The 22632-nt window shown below is 43.4% G+C and overlaps 3 protein-coding genes across 3 annotated transcripts in view; 1 reads left to right on the top strand and 2 right to left on the bottom strand.

Moving 5' to 3' along the window:
* Positions 1-196: 196 nt before the first annotated feature.
* Positions 197-12808, bottom strand: rnpepl1 (arginyl aminopeptidase like 1). The gene is made up of 11 exons (XM_079732576.1): positions 11552-12808; positions 11053-11193; positions 10461-10612; positions 4798-4914; positions 4268-4503; positions 3995-4108; positions 3719-3831; positions 3522-3630; positions 3167-3391; positions 2472-2614; positions 197-2197 (listed from the first exon to the last, which is right to left on the bottom strand). The coding sequence occupies exons 1-11, from the start codon at positions 12038-12040 to the stop codon at positions 1469-1471; spliced, it is 2568 nt and encodes an 855-aa protein (XP_079588702.1). The 5' UTR covers positions 12041-12808; the 3' UTR covers positions 197-1468.
* Positions 12809-14757: 1949 nt separating this feature from the next.
* Positions 14758-17463, bottom strand: rpl35a (ribosomal protein L35a). The gene is made up of 5 exons (XM_079731233.1): positions 17443-17463; positions 16949-16986; positions 16710-16862; positions 15840-15984; positions 14758-14932 (listed from the first exon to the last, which is right to left on the bottom strand). Exons 2-5 carry the CDS (start codon positions 16957-16959, stop codon positions 14909-14911), a joined length of 333 nt encoding a protein of 110 aa, XP_079587359.1. The 5' UTR covers positions 16960-16986; positions 17443-17463; the 3' UTR covers positions 14758-14908.
* An 874-nt stretch (positions 17464-18337) lies between these two features.
* Positions 18338-22632, top strand: part of drc9 (dynein regulatory complex subunit 9) — a gene marked incomplete at both ends in the record, with an annotated part of 5902 nt that continues 1607 nt past the window's right edge. Inside the window, 7 exons of the mRNA XM_079733321.1 lie at positions 18338-18384; positions 19083-19167; positions 19318-19388; positions 19496-19624; positions 20421-20502; positions 21354-21515; positions 22493-22567. Of these exons, the coding sequence (XP_079589447.1) occupies positions 18338-18384; positions 19083-19167; positions 19318-19388; positions 19496-19624; positions 20421-20502; positions 21354-21515; positions 22493-22567 (651 nt within the window). The remainder of the gene's footprint in view (positions 18385-19082; positions 19168-19317; positions 19389-19495; positions 19625-20420; positions 20503-21353; positions 21516-22492; positions 22568-22632) is intronic.

Below are 22632 nucleotides of genomic sequence, written 5' to 3'. Positions count from 1 at the left end.
TTCTCCATCACCATCATCATCTGGACCAGTGTGTCAAGCTCCCCGGAACAACCCACTCCGCACGTCCGGTCTCTATCTACATTTCAAAATAAAACACCTCCAGGCCAAACGTTTGCATCAATGTTTAATTTTTATGTTTAGGAAAAATACGATAATATAGAAAACCACCCCTGATTATAGTAACAGTTGTTGATATGTTATTTTATTTCATTTTTTGTTTCATTCCATCAAGAGAACGTATGGTCAATGTCACGGCGCGAGCACACACACACACACACACACACACACACACTGAGTGATTTAGTCTTCACCGTTACCCAAACAAACCAGCTACTTGAAAACCATCAACTGCTAGTTAGATATCAAGCAGGTGGTTTAATACATCTCAACCAGCTAGTTAATGAAAATAATTAGTTTTGGTCAATGGATTAAGGGCTGTCTGCAATATGAACATTATAGCTCCTCCTATAAAGAGGGCAGTGACGGCATCTGAGGCAGACCTGGGATGACGTCAGAGGCACACCTGCGATGACGTCACTCGGAGGACTCCTTTAAAGAGGGGCGTGATGGCATTAGAGGCAGACATGGTATGACGTTGACATCAAAGGCGCACCTGCGATGACGTCACCTGAACGTCAGACTGAGAGATGGACGTTTCTGTGGATCCTATTGGATCTATTAACCTGACCTTTTTATTAGTGAATTTATCAATTCAATACTCATGGCTGCAGAATATTCCAGGCCGGCTGTGTATCCTCCAGCACTCCTAGCCCAACCCAGACATCACTATTTTGTTCTAAGAACCTATTTGCAGAATTGTTATTATAATGCTGCTGTGTCACTGTGACAGCTATGCATTAGCCCTTAGTTAGCATTGTGTAAGCAGTGAGCTAGCAATGTGTTTTTTTTTACCTGATAGCGCTACCACGGTTCCCTGACATAGACCCTCTCTGCAGCCTGTCCTAGCCATCACTGTAGGATGGGACATGTTGGGTGAGCGATGTAGCATGATGGATGCAGCATTGAGAATGTAGCAGGCTGAATTTATCACGTTGCATCCAGTAGCATGTACAATGGTGACTGAAGCCTATTGGCTGTAGCATGTTTCCTGTAGCATGGTGGATGTAGCCTAGTGCCTTGAGCATGTAGTAGCATGGTGGCTGTAGCATATAGCAAGGTGACAGTTGTATGTAGGAAGTTTGATGTAGCATGTAGCATGGTGATTGCAGTATAAAGCTTGTTGGAAGGCCGCTTGGTGAGTGTGAGCTGGTGTTTTTATAATCTGATGTCCCAGTGTATCACTTGGGCATATTGCATATCACACAAGTTATTAAACATTGAAAAAATCATCACATAGAAAATCAGTCAGGGTCTTTAACACGGCCAGGAGCACCCATCCATAATCTGCCCCAGGAAACGTCTGGCAAAAAGTGGTGGGTCAAGTACAACGTGGGCGGAGCCTCAATGTTCAGGCAGAAACGTCCACCTTCCAGAGTATCAAGGCAGCAGTGGTGCTGGCAGGGGGCGGAAGAGGAGGAGAGGGACTGGAGGAGGTACTGCTGTTTGTTTGAGGAGTAGGGAGGGATGGGTTTGTCTGTGGAGGAGAGGGACTGGAGGAGGTACCGCTGTTTGTTTGAGGAGTAGGGAGGGAGGGGTTTGTATGTGGAGGAGAGGGACTGGAGGAGGTACTGCTGTTTGTTTGAGGAGTAGGGAGGGAGGGGTTTGTCTGTGGAGGAGAGGGACTGGAGGAGGTACTGCTGTTTGTTTGAGGAGTAGGGAGGGAGGGGTTTGTCTGTGAAGGAGGAGGGGGGGGGGAGAAGGAGCTGGTGTTAGTTTCTAAGGGAGGAGTTTGAGTTATGAGGGAGGGGTAAGTTTGAGGCGGCTGTGCTGAGGAGGGCCTGGGGTTAGGAGAAAGAAGAGGAGGGGGGGCGGGCTTCGAAGGAGGACGAGAAGGGGAGGGGTTAGAATGAGGAAGATGAGGAGAATGGGCCGGGTTAGATGGAGGGAGGGGAAAGGGGGAGGAGTTAGGAGGAGGAGAGGGGGCGGGGTTTGGCGACTGGAAGATGATTTGCTGTAGGGAGCGTCGGAGGTTAGGGTGCAGTCGTCCCTGGGTCTGGTTGTAGGTCTCCATGGCGACGCACTTCATCACCCCAGCCACCAGGTCTTCGTACAGTGGAACCGTGTACATCCTCGATGTCTAAATCAACACAATTATTAGCAAATAATCAATTCAATCATACAATTAATCTGAATATTTCATGAACTAATCAATATATTATCATGAACCAATTCATATATTATCAAGAGCTAATAATACGTCATCACAAACTTCTGAATATATTATCATGAGTTAATCAATATATCGTTGCTCCCTCATCCATAAATTATCATAAATGAATCGTCTTGTTTCTTCGCCAGTATCCTTCCATCATGGTCATAGAGGAAGGTTTCGTGCGTGTGTGGGTACTGACGTGTTTGTGCAGGAAGCTCCTGACAGCTGGTATCTCCGAGGGGTAGTTGCTCCTGACAACCATCTGCAGCCATCGGATCTGGACCTCGGCACTCTGGGAGGCGAGCAGCCTGGAGTACGTCCCGCTGAGACCCTCCATCACCTCTATATACATTACATACATCATATATACGTTATATTTTCATTGTTTACTCAGCCTGGAGTACGTCCCGCTAAGACTCTCCATCACCTCTATATACATTACATACATCATATATACCTTATATTTACATTGTTTACTCAGCCTGGAGTACGTCCCGCTGAGACCCTCCATCAACTCTATATACATTATATACATCATATATACGTTATATTTACATTGGTTACACAGCCTGGAGTACGTCCCAGTCAGGCACCCCCATCACCTCTATATAAGTTATATATATTATATACACACATAGCATACAGCCTGGAGTAGGCCCCGCTCAGACAGTTTTGTAGATAGCGGTATTAGAGATGATTAGAGATACAGTATTACTAGTAAAACAGTACTAGTAATGTACTACAATAGAAGTAGTAGTCGCCGTAGTACAGTTGTATTTTATTACAGTAGTAGCACTAAAGTACTTTTACACTAAAGTAGTACTGCTGCAATAGCAGTTGTGCTATAGTAGTTTTGGTCGTAGTATTAGTAGTACTATAGTAGTACTGCAGTACCGTGGGGCAGTGGGCAGCGGTCCAACATGCGGTCCAGGAAGAGCACGGTCTGGAAGGAGCTCCAGGTGGAGAGGTCAAAGGCTGGGAGGGCGTTAGGGTCGGGGGCGGGGTCTGCCCAGAGGTCACACAGCTGGTGCACGGGTCGCGTGAGGACGCCGCCGGCTGATAGGTCGGGCTCATAGAGGGGAGCCCCCAACCCCCCCAACCAGCGATCAAACTCCAGACCTGGCAACACACAGGAATTAACCTCATAGAAACACCTGAGGCAGCGTAACAGGTAGAGTGCGGATGGCAAATTGATGAAGGGGTATTGGTGGGGGAGCTAGACAGCTGACCAACCGGACCCAGGTCTTACCTTCTCGATGTGCCACACCCTCTTTCTTCAGGTCAGGGAAGAAGTCCAAGAAGAGCTCTATCAGGTCCTCAGCCACCACACTGCTGAACTTAAACTGGCTGATATATGCCTACACACACATACACAGGTGAGTGTGTTGGACAGGTAGGCGTCTACATGGGACGGACAAGTGGGGCACATGCGAGTGTGGAACTCACCCTGAGGAAAGCATCGAAGCGTGAGACATCTCCGCAGAGCTTGCAGAGGTAGGAGGCGAAACAGAAGCCCTTCTCATAGGTGAAGAGGTTCATCAAAGTGCTGGGATTCACACCTGGAACACAGACAGGTACAACCATATACTGAGTTAATATATGTATGTATGTATGTATGTATGTATGTATGTATGTATGTATGTATGTATGTATGTATGTATGTATGTATGTATGTATGTATGTATGTATGTATGTATGTATGTATGCATGCATATGTCTCACCTGGTTCAAAGGTGACCTGTAATTTGCTGACGGGGCTGTCATCCCCAAGGAGGCGGAGTTGTCGGTGCAGAGCGTCCAATCGAAACTCAGTTTCTAGACAGGTGAACGCCTCACCTGGGGATACAGTAGTAATGTAGTAATATAATACTGCCAAATGTACAATAATAATATATATCTGGACTATAATACTGCCAGACCTATATATATATATATATATATATATATTTTTTTTTATACTATTAGACGTATTATAGTATTCAATGTATTGTATACCGTAGGCCAGGGTAGTGATGCGGCGCTGGGCGTAAGTGGCCAGGCCTTCACTCAGCCACATGTCCTCCCAGGTGGCGTTGGTGACGGCGTTCCCGAACCAGCCGTGGGAGATCTCATGGATGACGTCGATCAGCAGGAAGTCCCGACTCTCAAGGATGGAGGAGATGATGAAGGTGAGGCAGGGGTTCTCCATGGCAACGATGGGGAAGGAGGGTGGCAGGAATACGATGTCATACCTGGGGATGCATCCCTCCGTTAGCCAATCTATTCGATTGATTGTTGATCAGGACGAGCACCCTTATTCATAAAGTAGTAGCACTGAAGACTGGATGTATGGGCAGCCAGCTCCCAGTAGAACCAGTAGGAAACTGCGGTTTAAGTGGGCAGCTTCCAGTAGAACTAGTTGCTGACTGTGACTAGTGGCTGTAGTTGGCAGCTCACAGTAGAACCACTTAGGAAACTGGTTGTTTGGTGAGGTGGTTTGGTTTGGTGTTGAAGTGGTGGTGGAGGAGGTGTGGAGGTGGATTTACCTTCCCCAGGGGTAGGGTCCAAACAGGTCCTCAGCGACGGCCAGCCAGCGCTCCACACTGCCCCCTAGCTTGTTCAGGGCACACGACAACAGACAAGGCTCCGCCCACACCCGGCTCCTATCGGCGGATAGGACGAGAAAGCAGGGAGCATATTCACACACCAGACATGATGCTAACGTTCCCTTGGGCACTGTGGAGGAATTGCCCTTACATTTACATTTAGGCCATTTAGCAGACGCTTTCATCCAAAGCGACATACAGTACGTACATTTCTCACAAGAAGTGAAACAATATATCGCTGTCGGTACAGTAAAGATTTCATAGAATCAAGTGCAAGTACTAACAATCGCTAGGCTAACCCATTCCCCGTATACAGCAGTGGTTGCAGCTACTGCAGATGCTACACAATTGAGTACTATGAATTAGTACAACGTACATTAAAGGGGGTCCTATTATGCTTTTCCGTTTTTTCCTTCTCCTATTGCTCTTTACATATGTTTTGGGGTATATAAATGGTTGGCAAAGTTATAATACCATAAAATTCCCACAAGGGGGAGTAAATGACTACCGCAAATGACTGTTACCGAGCTACCTAGAAACGGCTCATTGGAATTCTCTCCACGGCTTTCTTTTACTTCCGGTACATGGTGACGTAAGCATGTACTTTTGCTGGGAGTCAATGGGAGAGCGTCAATCACCTTTTGCTGCGTTCCTGGACACGCTGGGGTCGGGGGGAATGGATCGCAAAACAGAGTTTGAGTAGAGAAGTAGATGGACAGAAAGACATACTATTTATATATTACATATATAATAATGGCTAAAAGGTGTTTTCTTGGTTGTGAAGGGACATCTCCCTTGTATGGTTTACCAAAGGCAGAGCCTTCACGTAGCCGTTGGCTAGATTTAATTTTTAACCCTATTCCCCCCCGACTTCACCGAGGCTTTTTCTATGTCGCCGCCACTTCAAGGAGGGCTGCTTCAGCAACCTGCATATGTTCAGCACTGGATTTGCGAAGCTGCTAGCTCTGATGGAAGATGCTGTTCCAACACTGTGTGGCCCAATGGGTGAAGATGTCTCTCAACATGTAAGTAAACCTATAGTGATAATAACAAAAGTGGCTGATGTGTGTAATGTTAGTTGGGGTAATTACCCCAACCATTTCCTACCATAAAATAATTCATTCTGTAGCTAGCTGCTTTCAGATGTTAGTTTGTACTGTGTAAAATAATTTTCGTTGTTATTTATGTGTGATCATTTTTAGAAGGACTGCAGTGCTCATTATCGGCCCTTCCAACACGTCGGATGCTAGACTGACATGCCTCAGATTATATCGGCGGAAACCCAAACAAACTCGCCGGTGGGAATGCAATCTGTGGGAATACAAAGTGCACGGTTGAAGTCGACATCAGTCGGCACACAGTTGTCCATGGGACCGCTAAAGGCACACGTAAGAAGCAAAGGTATGTAGGCACTAAGAGTTTTTAGTGTCTTAGTATGCAATCCAAACAAAACTTTGTGAGCATCTTTTTCCTGTTGGGATGTCGTATTTTTTTTTCTTGGTTTACCTAGAATCTGCAGTCCTATAATCTATTTGAAGATTCTCCCTTGCTGATGTTACTAGAATATGGGCTATACATGCATTCATTTATCACATAATTACTTTCTACTAACAATTCTATAAAAGCATCTGCTAAATAACTTCATAACCAAATAGGATATGATTTATATTTGCAAATGGCTTCTTGTATGTGTGATGGGTAACCAAGGCTTACTCTGCAGTGTTACTCCAGTACCAAGGAAAAAACAGCTAAATTATTATTTCCAGTTTCTAATACGATTTGTTTCTGTTATTTGTAGCCATGCAGACACAGGTGTCTCCTGTCAGTGCAGACTTCGGAGCAACCTCTCATTTGCCAGACTCACTGCTGACTTCAACACCAATAAACGGCCCAGGCTGGCGCCCCAGCAAGAGGCCACGGCTTGAGTTGGAGGAAGAGGAGGAGCGTGACTCCTCAAGTCATTCCACAGTCTGATACTGCGTTTTGCTACAAAGAATGTGGTTTTTCCCTTCATGGGAATGTTGTGCAGGTAATAATTTACACCATCTCGTAATTGTGAAAGCCATTGATTGGAATGATTGTCAGGCACACTCTGTGTTGTTTAATGGCTGTGCTTTTTTTTTTTTACTATAGGTTGTATCTAGCATCAATGCACCACAATGAAAATGCATCACGGGAGCAAGCTACGACTTCTGCAGGGCAGGCTGTATATAAAGTTGTCTATCCGAAGGCGAAGAGGGGGGAAGGTGTTGTGAAGCCCGTGAAAACAGATCCAACATTCAGTAAATTTGTAAAAGATAATCTTTAAAACACACACGCACATCAGTTTACAGATTGTTATGGCTACATTCATTAGTATGTTAATGCTATATCTTCCAGACTACGTACATGACCTCATAAGGCTGCTCATGGAGGTATTTGACAACCCAACATCATTTGATGATTACCAAAGCTGCGATAGCCAAGATGCCTGAAACGCCTAAGGGACAAGGAGCAGAACTTTCTGTTAAACTGTTTTCAACAATAACCTCTTATAGGCTGGGCCTATACTGGGCCTTACTGTGCACCCCCCACCTCCCAACGAAACCCACTATTTTTGAATGGTCTGACCATGCTGAACATAAAAAAAAAAAAAGTTGGCCTCGTTGGGAGGTGGGGGTACACGGTAAGGCCTCGTAGCTCGCAGCCTAATAGTTTTATTCTGTTTTTCTTTTAATGGTAAATTGATTCAAATCACAATAATATTAATAGTATAATATTGCTTTGGTTTTGTTTAGTAGGAGCTTACAGCCAAAATTACTTACTCTTCATCTGTTGTGTGCCTCACAGGTCCATAATCATACTTGTAAATATTGTAGATATTTTGTAGACTGCATGTGTTTAGACACACAGGCTCTTGGCCTGCATGTTGTGTCATGCAGGTTATTAATTCTGGCACTTGGCTCATTCGTCTTAGTACCTAACAAATACAATTAGACAAAATAACTACTGTGTAAAGCAACCTTGACATCACAGAGTACAACATGACTGCATAGGACAACACAGATTCAGGAAGCAACATCTGTTTTCCAGTCATACTTTTATTGAACATTTTTTTAAATCACTGATTACTTCTACATAACAATGATTGTTATACAGTAAATACATGGCTGAGACAACAGTGAACAGGTGAGATTTCTCGTAACGGGTATTGCTGAAGCAACATCTATTATATATATATATATATATACACACACGCAGTGTTGGGAAAGTTCACTTTCTACGTGAACTAGTTCAATTCACAAATTTTAAAATGAACTAGTTCAGTTAAACGTTCATAATTCAAAATTTTGAACTAAGTTCACAGTTCCAAAAAATGAACTAGTTCATATTTCTTTTTTTCAATATGTTGCTGTGAGCTATTCGTTTTTTCCGGTATTTTTAACATTGAGCCCCCTTTGTGGTTTGTCTAGGATGAAATAGAGTGGTTGAATCAAGTATCGTAGCGAAATACAGTTTCTATCGTGTTTTATTGCACATTTAGCGCATTTTGTAAATCCCATTGATTTCTGTTGGAAGACTCATTGCTTGTTGGCCGGAAACGGAAAAGGGGGGTGTTCACGTTTGGTTGTAGTCTTTTCGCTCGGTTCTAGCCCTACTGATGAGACGGAGAACCGAGTGAAAAGACTACAACCAAACGTGAACAGCCCCCCTTTCCGTTTCCGGCCAACAAGCAATGATTCTACGAGGTATTCTAGTCCGCTGAATTATGAGCCAGAGAGCTAACGTTATGGATTGTACATATTTATAATTCGAAATTCGTCTCAGCCTTTATACCACAGATACTCGAGGGTCTATAGCATATAACCGCGTTGTCTGATTACAGTTTAATTCATTTTCCACAATTAAACATCTCTCGTTTTGAAGAATAATCACCGCGCCATTCGTTTTAATGGGAATCGCGCCGGTCTATACTTTCAAAATAAAGTGTACATATTTATAATTTGAAATTCGTCCCAGCCTTTATACGACAGATACTATAGGGTCTATAGCATATAACCGCCTTTTCTGATTACAGTTTAATGTAACAGTAAGCTGGCAACACCGCAACTGCAAATTAACCACACGGAGATTACCATGTCAACCGGTCAAACAACACGGCGATCTGCGCGCGCATCCGGCGTGTTGATAAACAAATAACCCCCATATTGAACGAAGTTAAACCAAGTGAGGGTGCCGTTCACAGACACCAGAATGAACGAGTTCACAGTAACGTTCATCAGGCAGTAATACAGTACGTTCAGTTCACGTTCGCCCAATGATCGTTCTATGAACGCGTTCAGGCCCAACACTTGTTGGTTGGTTAGTTATATATATATATATATATATATATATATATATATATATATATATATATATATATATATATATATATATATATATATATATATATATATATATATATATATATATATATATATATATATACATACATACATATATATACATACATACATACATACATACACACACATATATCTTCCGAAGATGATTTATATATGACGTGACATCGTTCTCAACAAACAGTGTAGCTTAGCCTTAAGCTCATCAGTTTTACCTTTGGGATTTCTCTACAGCAGAAGTTTTCCACTTCGTTGGGCATAGTGGCACCATTCCCACAGGTGCACCTAGGTAGTGGAGATGTTATAAGTTAGAACGGTGTATTTTGATGGACAAAAGTAGTCAAAAATATCCCATGTCGGGACATAAAAAGCTTGTTACAGACGCTTGAATAGTACGAGTAGTCTACTAGCCGCAAGCTAAGTCAGAAAAGCTATGCTAAATACATGATAAATCACGTGTGTGTATAATAGCATAAACAAAAACTTACCACTGTGAAATGTCCTGGTCCATTCTACGACTAAAATCGTGCTCGTCATTAGCGTCGTCAGCGCCATTATCGCTTTCGGGGTCCGACTCAGGCTCAAATTGGTAAGGTAGCACTGAAGCCATAGTAGACAGAGTGACAGAGGGCCTGAGGAGACGTCAGCACCCTGTCAGAACCAAGATTCTAAACGCCTCAAAATTCTAAGCAACAGGGTGTTGTGGTTTCACATAGGGGTTGTAATACTCTACAAAAGTAGGAGAAAAAATAATGTGCTCGACAGCCCTTTATTGTTGTAAATCAATTCTATGAGGTCAAACAAATTAAATAACGAACAGTAAAAAAGGGCATAATAGGGCCCCTTTAAGTGAGCACAATATGTGCTTACATTAAGTACCTTAACTGAAATAGTAAAAACCTCCTACAACAGTGAGGGGTGCGACACGCATCTCAGGTATTATCAGCTCACACAGGCAGAAACCTCTCCATTTAGTCATGAACGCAGCTTAGGTAAGCTCATCTAATAGGACACATGTGGTCACTAGGGACAAGTGTCTTGAATTAGCTTTAGCTAAAAACACTTTGACGCATACATCAGAAGACTGTTTCACACTTATCTATGTTTTTGTATCTGTCCCTATTCAAATAAAACCTTAATAAAATAAATGAGACCGGGATGGATAAGTGAGGCAAGCTACAGGTTAGTGTGGAAGGAGGCGTGACTTCCTGTGTCTCTCACCGGGGGCCCACGTCGACATGCTTCAGCTCACCAGCCACCAGCGCTACCAAGTAGGCCGGCACCGGGTACTGCATGGAGAAGTGGAAGACCCGGTCCGGCTTGGAGTAGGAGCTCCGGGTGGCACTCATCAGCACCATCACACCCTCAGGAACCTACGGACACACAGCGTGGTGATTAGGGCTGAACGATTAATCAAATTCAAATCGAAATGGCAATGTAATAGAACGTGATATGCAAATTGCAAAGCCTGCGATTTGTGATTTGTAACCGTTACTGACTGGAGAACAGTAAGGTTTATATTTGTTTTTATTTTACAATTCAATAATATCAATTCATCTCAACACATCAGCCTGGCCTAAGGGAAAGAGCAGTTCTATGTTGACCGCTTCAAATGTTGTGCTGGTCCAACTAAAGAACGATTTATTGCCTTTTAGTGAATGACAGAACACAAGGAACTCGCGTATTAAATCGCAATATAATCGCAATTAGATCATTTCCCCAAATCTTCAAGCCCTAGTGGTGATGTCACTGTGGTCAGGCAACCCGTACTGCGCTGGACGCTGCAGGGTGCTAGAGGGTGCAGGTAACTCACGCGGACGGTAGCAGAGTAGGTGCTCTTCACGGCCGGGGTGTCGAAGCAGGGGAAGAAGGACCTGTTGGACACCGAGTGGCCCAGGGTGAAGACCAGAGGCTGGGACTGACCGCAAGTCAGGGGAGCATCCAACCACCACGTCTGGGACACAAAATATACACACATTTTATTTAGATATTTATACACAGTTTATTCCCACACATATAGTTGATACACACATACACACACACACAGACACACACACACACACACACACGGTGCACTACACAACACATCTAGTATATATATATATATATATATATATACACACAACCTATATTGTGTATATACTGTATAGTGTGTATATATATATATATATACACACACACACACAACATATATCTAGTATATAAACATTCAACATACATCTCGTATAGAATATACATAACACATTATATATACCCATATAACAATACCAACACCCGCACACACTACTGATGGTTAATGTGATGTAACCTACCGCCGGACCGTCCGTGGTGGTGAAGCGGAGAGTGATCTGAAAGCCCTTCCCCCGCTGGACCACCACACCAGGCAGGCTGATGTTCAGAGAGGAGCCGTAGTCTGTGAAGGGGTCGACCCGGTACGTGAGAGAAACCGGTCGGTCGAGCTGCGCCGAGCCGGGCATTTTGCAGTCGATAGAGTGGATGAGCAGCGAAGGGTGTGTGTCCAGGACTAAAGTGTCAATGCCCGGCTGGATGGGGACTAGATCCAACACCAGCCAGCCCGTCATCTCCTTCAGTGTGAAGTTAAGCCGCAGGTCGAGGTGGAAGTGGTTCAGCTGGAAGCTCTGGAAGTTGGACGCCGACGCGACGTCGACAAGTGGACACCTGGCGGAGCCGGGGTGGGGGCGCCTGGCCCGGGCAGCCTCGGCTCCGGGTCGCCCAGGAACCGGCAGCGGTTTGCGGCAGCAGCAAAGGCTGGTACTGGTTGGTGGATGTGGATCTGCCATGATATCGGTGGGTCCGTCCAAGATCACCTACATCTGGACACACGGGGTTCGTCGGGCTAATCTCGACCCTAGTAGCACCTTTAACCCAGAGGCTAAAGTCCTGGTACCGGGTCGGCTGTAGTACGGACCGGACCTGGGTGAATGGATAGTCCCGCGCACTCGACCATAACCCAACCAGATCGAGAATATAAACAAACCCAGTGAAAAAGTATAGCAATCCGATTAGCAGGGCTAATTAGCCGCTAGCCTTAGCACACAAACTTCAAGTAGTTCATTAGGAGTGTCTGCTAAGTGAATCCCAGCGGAGCTAAAGCCGCTCCAGGCGGGTCGCTGGTGCAGGACACAGGTGGAACTTTAAAGGTCTCAACATAAAGCTTCACGTCAACTCTTCAAAACATGCAGAAAGTCAGCAGTGCAACCGAACAGGAAGTGGTGACAGGAAGTCGCCCAGTAACATGGAGCTCGCCGGGGAAGTTTCTGGCCGGGGGCCCTGCCCCTTCAACCGGGGACCGGGGGCCATAACCCTTACCCTGCCCCTCAAACCGGGGACCATAACCCTAACCCAGCCCCTACAGCCCAGTCCGTTGTTTTATAGCACTCCTGCAACCACACCCACGCACACGCACACGCACCCGCACCCACACCCACACCCACACACACACACAGAGGTCACTACTAGGCCTACTTATGATGAATGACTGCATTGAAGTTTATTTTTTTAATCGAAATATAATACACATATTAATCAATTGTGTGTAATTTGATGTTCTGTGAACTAATAAATCCTACCAGGAATGTTTGATTTATAATTGCAATATGTTGGAATTAAATACATTGCGTATCATCCTAAATGTTGTCTATGGTTCTCAATGAAGCAGAGGACAGCTATAATATAATCAAAATCATACGAATGATTCTACGATTATCATTAGCACACACAATGCCTCTCTGTTCATTCTTAGAGCAGAGTTGTAAACCCTGCTCTATTCTTGTTCACTTTCTGACTTTTGAGAATATTAAAAGAAAATTATTTTATACATTTAAGATCAATCTGGATATATTTGGACTACTGACTAACTGAATTAAGATTTAATTACACAATTCATGTCATGTTTATTAATTTGTTTACTCCCTGTTCCTACAGTAATTTTTTAGTGATGTTTCTTAAATAGTCCAATATCTATTTTTCCGAATGAATTTAGAAACCCCCCCTGGAGTAAGATTATGAATAACTTTTCAAAGGTCAGAAAATGTTACCAATTTATGGAGGATTTCAACGAATATCCGTTTGTAATGCTTTGGTGCACAACAAAAAGTTGTAGTAACGATTATGTCTACAGTTTAAGACGCTACTACTCTGGCGTCATCTGGTGGGCACTGTGGTCACCATTTTCACCATCCATCTTTTATATAGGCCGAAAGCCTACACTGTATTATATCCTAATGTTATAGACATGTTTTTCAATAAATGTTATGTATAAACTGAACACTGACTGCTAAGATAAACTGCTTAATTAAGTACTCTTGTGCAAAAAGGCTTCCCAGCATGCACAATTGTCCAGTTGCACATTTATTTAAACAGTTACGGTGGTCATATTATGCTTTTTCTCTTTACTTCAGTGTGTTACATTTTTTTATATAAATATCTTTATACAAGCTGTAATGTTATGGCCTAAACCAAGTTACATAGCATTATTTAAGGCCTTTTACTTGGCTCTGCTATGACAAGGCTGTTCTCTAACTACCCAACAGTTTAGTTGTTCCTGAAATCTACGGCCGGGGCTGTAATACAAGGACATCATGTGGATGTGTGAACATATGTTTACGTCGTATCTATAGTCGAGCTGTCTAGGCCGGCGCAATCAAATATTGTAAATAATTATGGGCACTTAGATGTACATGAAGGGGATTTCGACAAGTACTTTCTCTAAAACAAGAGAACATTTGAATGCAGTTGAACTGATGAGGCTCATCTTTGAAGACCTAACGTCATTTGTTGAAGAGTTTAAGACAGTCCCCACGCCCTGTCAGCCAAGTATCAGGGACCCTCAAAGGAGGTCATGGTTGCCTGCCATTTCTCCTGCTTCAGTCAAGGGTCAGAAGCCAACATGCTGTCCAGCCAGATAAGATAACTCCTGGCGTGTCCGCCAAATACACAAGATGGGATGACCAACCGGACATGTCTCCCAAGCAGCTCCAGCTGACTGTTTGGATTACAAAAAAATATTTAGAGAAAAGCTTTTTCCTGGTACTTTGGAATAAAGAAACTTCTGATTTTAACAGCTGTATGTCATATCGAAATAAATTGTGTCATGTAGTATAAAATGGTTTGCAACTGTGTTTCGGGTCGAACCGATGACTGGCCTGTTTATGATTCTACCGGTGAGTACATGTTTCTGGAGCTGTTATTTGAATCCCGACACAACAGCAACCCTGATTTGTTGAAAATTGCGTCATTTGTCATCTTTGGATGTTATTACCCAAGACTGCCCTATCAAATAAACTATTCTGAATTTTATCAAGACAACGGATGTCCAACTAAGCAAAGTAACAGCTATATGTTAAGGTCTGTTAAACTGCCCAATTGTATGGGACTGGATAAGCAGTGTACACACATTTGTTAAAATAAGGACATTAAATCCAGATTTGAACCACCACATTCTGCTGGTCATTCCCCAAATTTGTATAATTAACACCAGTCCCCAGATTTTTAAAGGTTATCTTCTATTCCAATATCTTTTATTATGAAACACATGATGGTTCATATTAACAAGGATGCACAGCAGAGTATTTTATAGGTTTAAAGAGTGGATCAGACAGTTATTGGGACCAGATTTTATTATTGTATATTTACAACAAAGGAGCAGCTCAGATTCGGGAGGGGTACATCATCTGAAAAAAGAAACACAAATCAGATTAAAAACATTGATCAACGGAACACTGTTTAACATTTACAAGGCACCCCTACGATGTACTACTTTCACAAAATGAATGGGCAGAGTGCTTTATTTAGTGGCATCTAGCGGGAAGGAGGAAACATCTATATGACTCATTTTCATTGGATTAAAACACTTAGGAATGCATTCCATTTATGGCAAGTCCGTACTGCTAGATGCCACAAGATTAAACAATGCACCTTTAACTTCAGAACCTCCCGATGTCTGCCAGCCTGGAGACCATCCTGATAACGTGACTCATTTGGTTTCACTACATGGATCAGTATGGAGCTCTACCTGCCAACAGTGAGCGATGGGCGGGAATACCTGCCTTGACAGACAAACTCTGCCAATCAGTGTAACAAAACTTATGCCAACATTATGTGTACTGTGAATCAACTTATTTTACACCGAAACTTTCTGCAATCACCCTACTGACTAGGTTTACTCTAATGTTAACGTTACGGCTGATTGCTTCGGGAGACGTAATTTCTGTTTTGCAAGCGGTGACTTGCATTTGACATCAACAGGTGTTGATTTGCACCGAATACTTGTTTGAAGAAATTAATATTGGCCGCAACAGTTCAAGAATGATCCGCATATGGAAACGATGTGAGGTCATGCGATCAGGATGTTCTCCAGGCTTTATTTCTGCACCAAGCACACTAGAATGTTTTCAGATGGTCTGAAGCGGGGCATCTACTCAAGCGACAACATGCAAGCCTAGATTCATTTGCAGCCTGCTAGCACACTACCTCTGGTCCTAAATGGACTTCTTGTCACACAGGTAACATACGAACAAAGCCAGTCTAGGTCTAACCAACACCCTGTGAATCTTGTCTAGTTGCCAAGGGCTAACTCACCACTCTGATCCTGTGTCCCATGGCCCTGGCTGGGAGGTTGTTGCGGAACTTGGCACGAACCATGCCGCTGTTTCCATGGGCACGAGTCACCTTTCCCCAGATGACACGGGTCTTGTTGGGCTTACCGCCAGGGGTCACGGTCTTCCTGAAAACAAAACACAACCATGGTCAGACTCCTCCAGGTTCAGACTCCTAGAACCAGGGTCAGACCCAAACCCAGCAGAACATTGCCTTGAATGAATGCTGCAGTAGGCAAGATATGAGGGGGAGCCGTCTCAACGCTAGTGTCTCATACCGAGGTGCAGTCAGAAGACTAATTTCACACTATAGCTGTGGCATGTCTAACAAATTGACATGTATAAGCTTTCAACAAGTTATCGCCTATACATGTCTAGTCGATGGTGATTTGAACGTTATTAATAAATATCCATCCTTTTAAATGCTGGCCCGCCCGTACCCCTCGATTTAAGAATCGTACCATTGACACCTAGTCACTCTTAACACTGATTGTGTTCACTTGCAGATGAAACAAGTGGATGACAGTGCTCATTCATTAGGTACTTCACAACTACATGCCTCAGTTGATGCAGAAGACAAGCAGCAGTGGTTGGCCCATCATAGGGATACACCTCAATCAGCTGTTAATATACTCAAAGGTTAACCACTAACCACATCACTATGCAGTGCATTTATACTTGAACTAAACAATACACATGTCGAATGTTTTTTTGCCAAAGATGCTCATTTGCTCTGTACCCCAGATAATACAATTTAGATGGTTAAGACATTAGACATGCGAGTTTCAAAACTCAGATCATGGCACTGCAGTCCTGTTACAGAACAGTTTAAGGTCTAGGAGACGGGACTTACTTCTTTGCCTTGTAGACATATGCGCAGCGCTTGCCCAGGTAGAAGTCCACCTCGGTGCGGGTGTTGACCCCCTCCACCCTCAGCAGTGCAGTGTGCTCCCTCTGGTTCCTCAGACCACGCTTGTAGCCCGCAAAGATGGCCTTACTCCACAGTCTAAAAAAACATGAAGACACGTTAGTCACATCCAGACAGCGCCTTCGGAACCAATCAAATAGTTGATCAAGACAGCCGGGACCCACCTTCCTGGCATCGTGACTTTTCTCCGCGCGAGGTATACCTAACGTACAACAAGAAACACACACGTCAGCGGACTTTAATTGGCTCACTAGTTTGATTAGAATTTCCCTATGCTACAATTGCATTAATTACTAAGTTATATCTTTGATGCCTGAGACTTCGCTGCCTTAGAAAGGCATGTACGTCCGTTTTTGGAGCGATAGCACCCAGCGGTAAAGACAACTACTCGAATATACTAAGTAGACCAGACGATAGGCTCATGTGGTATTGGGGGGCTTTTACTGTTGTCACGGTATGTGAGAATGGGACCAGTCAGGCTAAGCCACCGAGCACCATCCTATCAATATCTAACACATCCGTAGCGTGACAAACACCAATCTACGATAAATAGCCATCGGAGATATATCTAGTTCATGGAGGAGATATATGGGCAATGAACGTTATCAGGATTACGATATATTGGGATATTTTTGGCTGCGAGATTTAGCTCGCTTACCTTCACGGAGCGAAAAATGGAGGAAAAGGAAGTACGCTAGGAACGCTGGGAAATTATTGTTGACATGGGCGGCCGCCGAGGCGCCTGATCACAAATAACATTAAAACAAAAATGTGAAATCATAACAGTAGCAATTCAACCTTTATATAGTTTTTTCTTTTACCAAATTATTGTATTATTGTGTGTTTCCGGTATTATCTTGGTGTTATAAGATTTATGCCGAAAGTGTGTTCCGTTTCCATAGTGATCCACGCAAACAAGAAGATCAGTGGAGGGAGTTTACCTGAGGATTTCGCAAAGTATCCTGGATATCTATTAAATGTATACTTTTGTTTAGGTTGTAATCTTTTGGTTTAACGATCGATTGAAAGACGCAAGTAAGTTGTGATGTATTGTATTATTATTCATATAAATGTTATGTGCTCATAATTTACAAAAATATGACTTTATTGAAATTGTTTAAGAATAGGGTAAGGGTACAAATAGAGACCAATGCATCTATGTATGGCAACTAAAAATTGCATTTGAAAATGTGCAAATACACATGCACATTACTGTAGATACATAAAATATGCATAACTATTTACCAGCAGTTCTCAAATTGGGGTGTCCAGGACCCTGGTGGTCCACGACCCATAACCTGGGTGTCCGCAGTGTCTTTTTATAAATTATAAAATTAAAAAACCAAGACTTATACCGCGATCCGTCTTTTTTCCCGCTTTAGATTGCTGTTATTCTGAGCGTGAATATCTGTTGAATAACCATTTTTCTAACTTAAAAAAACGACTTCCTAACAACAGAAGTTGGTATTGAGATGTATGATAATTTTAATACGCCGTTTTGAAAGAAAAAATAACTAAGATCCTAGAATCTGCCTGTCATCCATCACTCAAGAATGGAGAAGGTGTGCAGTGAGAGACAGGCTCAACCATATCATAACAGGTGAGCTCATTAAGGGTCTTATGAGGAATTGTAATAGCTGTTAGTTAGCCTAATGATTTCTCAATGCAAATCGAACCAGCTAATAAGCTAACTGAAATAAAACCATGCCAATCTCTAGGTATGGTGAAGGGTATGTGATGATGTGGAGCTATTTTAATTCTAAAGGCTAAGGGAACTTAATGAGGATGCATAGTGTCCTTGATCCATGAAATAACTGGCTTTTAAAATAATCTGCCTGCCACTATGGGAATTTAACAAAGGGGTGTCTATACTTATGCGCCCTGTATTTAATTGAGGAACATTTATTTATTAACGATACATTATTCATTCACAAAGCAAATTTGTGTCCTTAAAGGTTGGATTTTTCCTCATTTGTTTAATTAAGGCATTAAGATCAATTCCAAAAGATGATTTTTTATTCCTCTTTTTGGTCAACTTTAGCATGGGTGCCTAAACGTATGCCTACCACTGTACCTATAACGTCTTCAGCATCTCTTCCATGGTCGCATTTATTACAGACCAGGAAGAACTCAGGTTTATAAACCTACTGGTTACTGCTCTGTGGTTCATGTCTCAAAAAACCATGAAGCGTTCTGGTTTATAAACTTAGACACAGTACTTAAAAAGGTGTGTGTGTGTGTGTGTGTGTGTGTGTGTGTGTGTGTGTGTGTGTGCGCGTGCGTGTGTGTGTGGTTCAGCAGGATGAGGTGGTCCGAGGTGCTTGGCGCGTGTGTAGTGTTAGAGGACTCTGCTGACCAGCTCGCCGTGCTCAGTCACATCATGGTGAGTAACTTGACCATGTGAAATAACCCACAGACCTGTACTATACCTATTGATCAATGTTTCTCAACAAAGGTATATTATATATATTCATTGAATACAATGTTTATGTAATATCTGGTATATGAATCAGGGTGTCTTGTTCTCTGGCAGGTGGAGCCGAGGACCAATCAGAAGCAGGGGGAGTGGCAAGAGGACCACCTAGATAAGATGGACCGAGACAGGTATGTGAGGTCCATTCTCTGTCTGTGTGGCTGTCAGTCCGTCTGTCCTTCTGCCGGTAGTATGTGAGAAAGCCGTTGAACAGGAGTGTGTGTGTGTGTGTGTGTAGGCAATATGTGAGAGAGGTGATAGGCAGAGCGGTGTCTGAGCTGAGAGCGAGACAGTTGTACTGCAGTCTTCTCCAGGATGTGCAAGAAGAGGCAGTGGGCCGAGCTGCCCTCCATGACGTCATCACCAGGTAAACAGATAGCAAGTCCTGGTGCACACTCGTAACAAATGGCGCTAAACTTCACAAGCCTTTTGACGGGAATAGAACGTAGTGGAGGGGCGTTTGACCATGTCCTGGATGTAGGATGGGCCTGAGACGTTTGCAGCCCGGTAGGAGAGCATCAATGACTTGAATCAGATAGCAGCCACCAGTAGCCAGTGCAGGGAGGGTGCAGAGAAGGAGAACTTGGGGAGGTTGAAGAAAACTCAGGCTGCTGCATTCTGGATGAGCTTACTTCAAGACTTCAGATCTTATTACATCTACAATATTTTAAGTTTACATTGTCGATTATTGTTTTGACAATATAGAGATCATTGTATTGATAATATAGCGATTATTGTATTGTCAATATATTGATTATTAATTGAATGACAGTTATCATATGATCATTTACTGATAAAAATTAGATAATGCTCCAAAAGCTGAGAGTCGAATAGAAACATGATAGGTGTGTTTCCGTAGCACATGCCTCCTTACTGAGGAGATAAAACAATGAAAAGTGAGGTTCAACCACTTCCCCGCCCCCTTTCTCCCTTGTCACTCATGCTGGTGGACAGCCTCACCCACTTGTCCTTTGTATTTACATGAGGTCAAGTGAAGAGATCATGTGTTGAAGTGTTAACGTGTAGCCCAACGTGTTGTCCTATTCCTCGGCCTTCTCAAACAAAGATGCTGTGCTCCAAACATATGTTTGCCTCTAATTCGATCAACTAATCATAGATTATGCTACGATTATGTCAACAAGGCGCTTTGTTCTGCTTCTCAGAGCAGAGGACGGTTTCAGGAGGACAGACCAGCTGCAGAAACATCTGCAGAACGTCCACCAACAAGGCAGCCTGGACCTCCAGGTTAGCAAGTTAACTACTCCCATTAGAACCATAACTAGTCCTCTATGTCAACCACAAGAACCATTACTAGTCCTCTAAACCAACCACTAGAACCATAAGTAGTCCTCTATACCAACCACTAGAACCATAACTAGTCCTCTAAACCAACCATTAGAACCATAACAAGGCCTCTATACCTACCACTAGAACCATAACTAGTCCTCTCGACCCATCACCCAACCTTTTTAAACCACTACATCCATATCCAGTCTTTTCAACCACAACACCTACTCATCTTGACAACTAGAATCATAGCTAGTACTCTTAACCATTATAACCATCATTAGTATTTTAAACCACTTTATCCATTACTAGTCCTTTAAACTAGAACCATAAAACTATAACTAGTCACCTGAAGTAACAATTAGAACCATTGCTAGTCTTCTAAACCACCCACTAGAACCATAACTATTCCTCTTAAACAACCGCTAGACACAAAACTAGTTCTCTAATCCACTTGAACCATAACTAGTCCTCTGAGCCACTAGAACCATAACTACTCTCATAAACCAACCTTTAGAACCATAAGTAGTTCCCTTTACCAAAGACTAGAACCATAACTCGTCCGCTAAATCACTAGAACTCTAACTAGTCCTCTCAACCACTACAACAATAATTAGTCCTCTTAACCAATTGAGCCATAACTTGGATTGGACTTGGTCATTCACCTAAACCATAGCTTCTCCTCTATACCAACAACTAAAGTGATAGCGGACCGGACTAAAGTTTAGACAACTAGTTGCGGTTTTCACCACTTCATAACACTGTCTTTTACCTTCCGCTATGAGTGCCCTGACTGTGCTGTTGCCTAGCGACGGGAGAAGCTGGTGGCCGTCCTGCAGGACAGTCTGCAGGAAGTGAAGGAGAGGACGAGTCGGGAGGGCCGCTACGTGGGCTCCAGCGGTCAGCTGCTCCTCTTCCAGACCAACAAACTCAACAGCAGAGCTCAGACCACACTGGAGAACCGCAGCGCAGTTCAGTTACCCTCACACCCCCGAGACCTCCGGGAACCAGAGTGACTCCCGTTAGACTGAACCAGAGTGACTCCTGATTAGACTGCACCTCAGTGACTCCCGATTTGACTGAATCAGAGTGACTCCCGATTAGACTGAACCAGAGTGACTCCCGTTAGACTGAACCAGAGTGACCCCCGATTAGACTGAACCATAGTGACTCCGATTAGACTGAACCAGAGTGACTCCCGATTAGACTGAACCATAGTGACTCCGATTAGACTGAACCAGAGTGACTCCCGATTAGATTGAACCTCAGTGACTCCCGATTAGACTGAACCTCAGTGACTTCCGATTAGACTGAACCAGAGTGACTCCCGATTAGACTGAACCTCAGTGACTCCCGATTGGACTGAACCAGAGTGACTCCCGATTAGACTGAACCTCAGTGACTCCCGATTAGACTGAACCAGAGTGACCCCCTATTAGACTGAACCATAGTGACTCCTGTTAGACTGAACCAGAGTGACTCCCAATTAGACTGAACCTCAGTGACTCCCGATTAGACTGAACCTCAGTGACTCCCGATTAGACTGAACCAGAGTGACTCCAGATTAGGCTGAATCAGAGTGACTCCCGATTAGACTGAACCAGAGTTCACCAGTGTGGCTTTGTTAAGATGGGTGGTTTCACCAGATGATATTCTGTTTTGGGGTTATTGAGATACCTGTGTGTATTATTTGTGGGAAATGGGTAATGTGTCTGTGTGTGTTTTGTGTATGTGACGTGTGTATTGTGTAATGTGTATGGGACGTGTGTAATGTGTGTGTAATGTATATGTGATGTGTGTGTATCGTGTATGTGATGTGAATGTGATGTGTGTATTGTGTGTAATGTGTTTACATTGTGTATGTGGTGTGAATGTGATGTGTGTGTATTGTGTATGTGATGTGTGTATTGTGTATATGATGTGTTAATTGTGTGTAATGTGTGTGTAGTTGCTTCTGATTCAGCTGGAGGAGGAGCAGAGGAATCACCAGGTGTCAATCACCTTCCTGAAGGAGCAGCAGAGGGTGGGTCCTCAACACAACACCATGACAACCATGAAACACCACTCTGTCACCACGAGAACCATGAG

This window comes from Pollachius pollachius (assembly GCF_949987615.1).
Source record: "Pollachius pollachius genome assembly, chromosome: 3".
NCBI classification, from domain to species: domain Eukaryota; kingdom Metazoa; phylum Chordata; class Actinopteri; order Gadiformes; family Gadidae; genus Pollachius; species Pollachius pollachius.
This window is presented reverse-complemented; position numbering and strand designations above follow the sequence as displayed.

What these genes read in the sequence shown, in the direction of transcription:
- rnpepl1 (XM_079732576.1), bottom strand. Translation starts at nt 12,040, where the DNA reads ATGGCAGATCCACATCCACCAACCAGTACCAGCCTTTGCTGCTGCCGC. An exon ending in ACAGGTCACCTTTGAACCAG is followed by an intron (nt 3,832 to 3,994) that starts GTGAGACATATG and finishes TCTGTGTTCCAG; the next exon opens with GTGTGAATCCCAGCACTTTG. An exon ending in GGGTGTGGCACATCGAGAAG is followed by an intron (nt 3,392 to 3,521) that starts GTAAGACCTGGG and finishes GTGTGTTGCCAG; the next exon opens with GTCTGGAGTTTGATCGCTGG.
- rpl35a (XM_079731233.1), bottom strand. An exon ending in TATGTCTACAAGGCAAAGAA is followed by an intron (nt 15,985 to 16,709) that starts GTAAGTCCCGTC and finishes TTTTGTTTTCAG; the next exon opens with GAAGACCGTGACCCCTGGCG. An exon ending in TGGGACACAGGATCAGAGTG is followed by an intron (nt 14,933 to 15,839) that starts GTGAGTTAGCCC and finishes TTCTTTTTTCAG; the next exon opens with ATGATGTACCCCTCCCGAAT.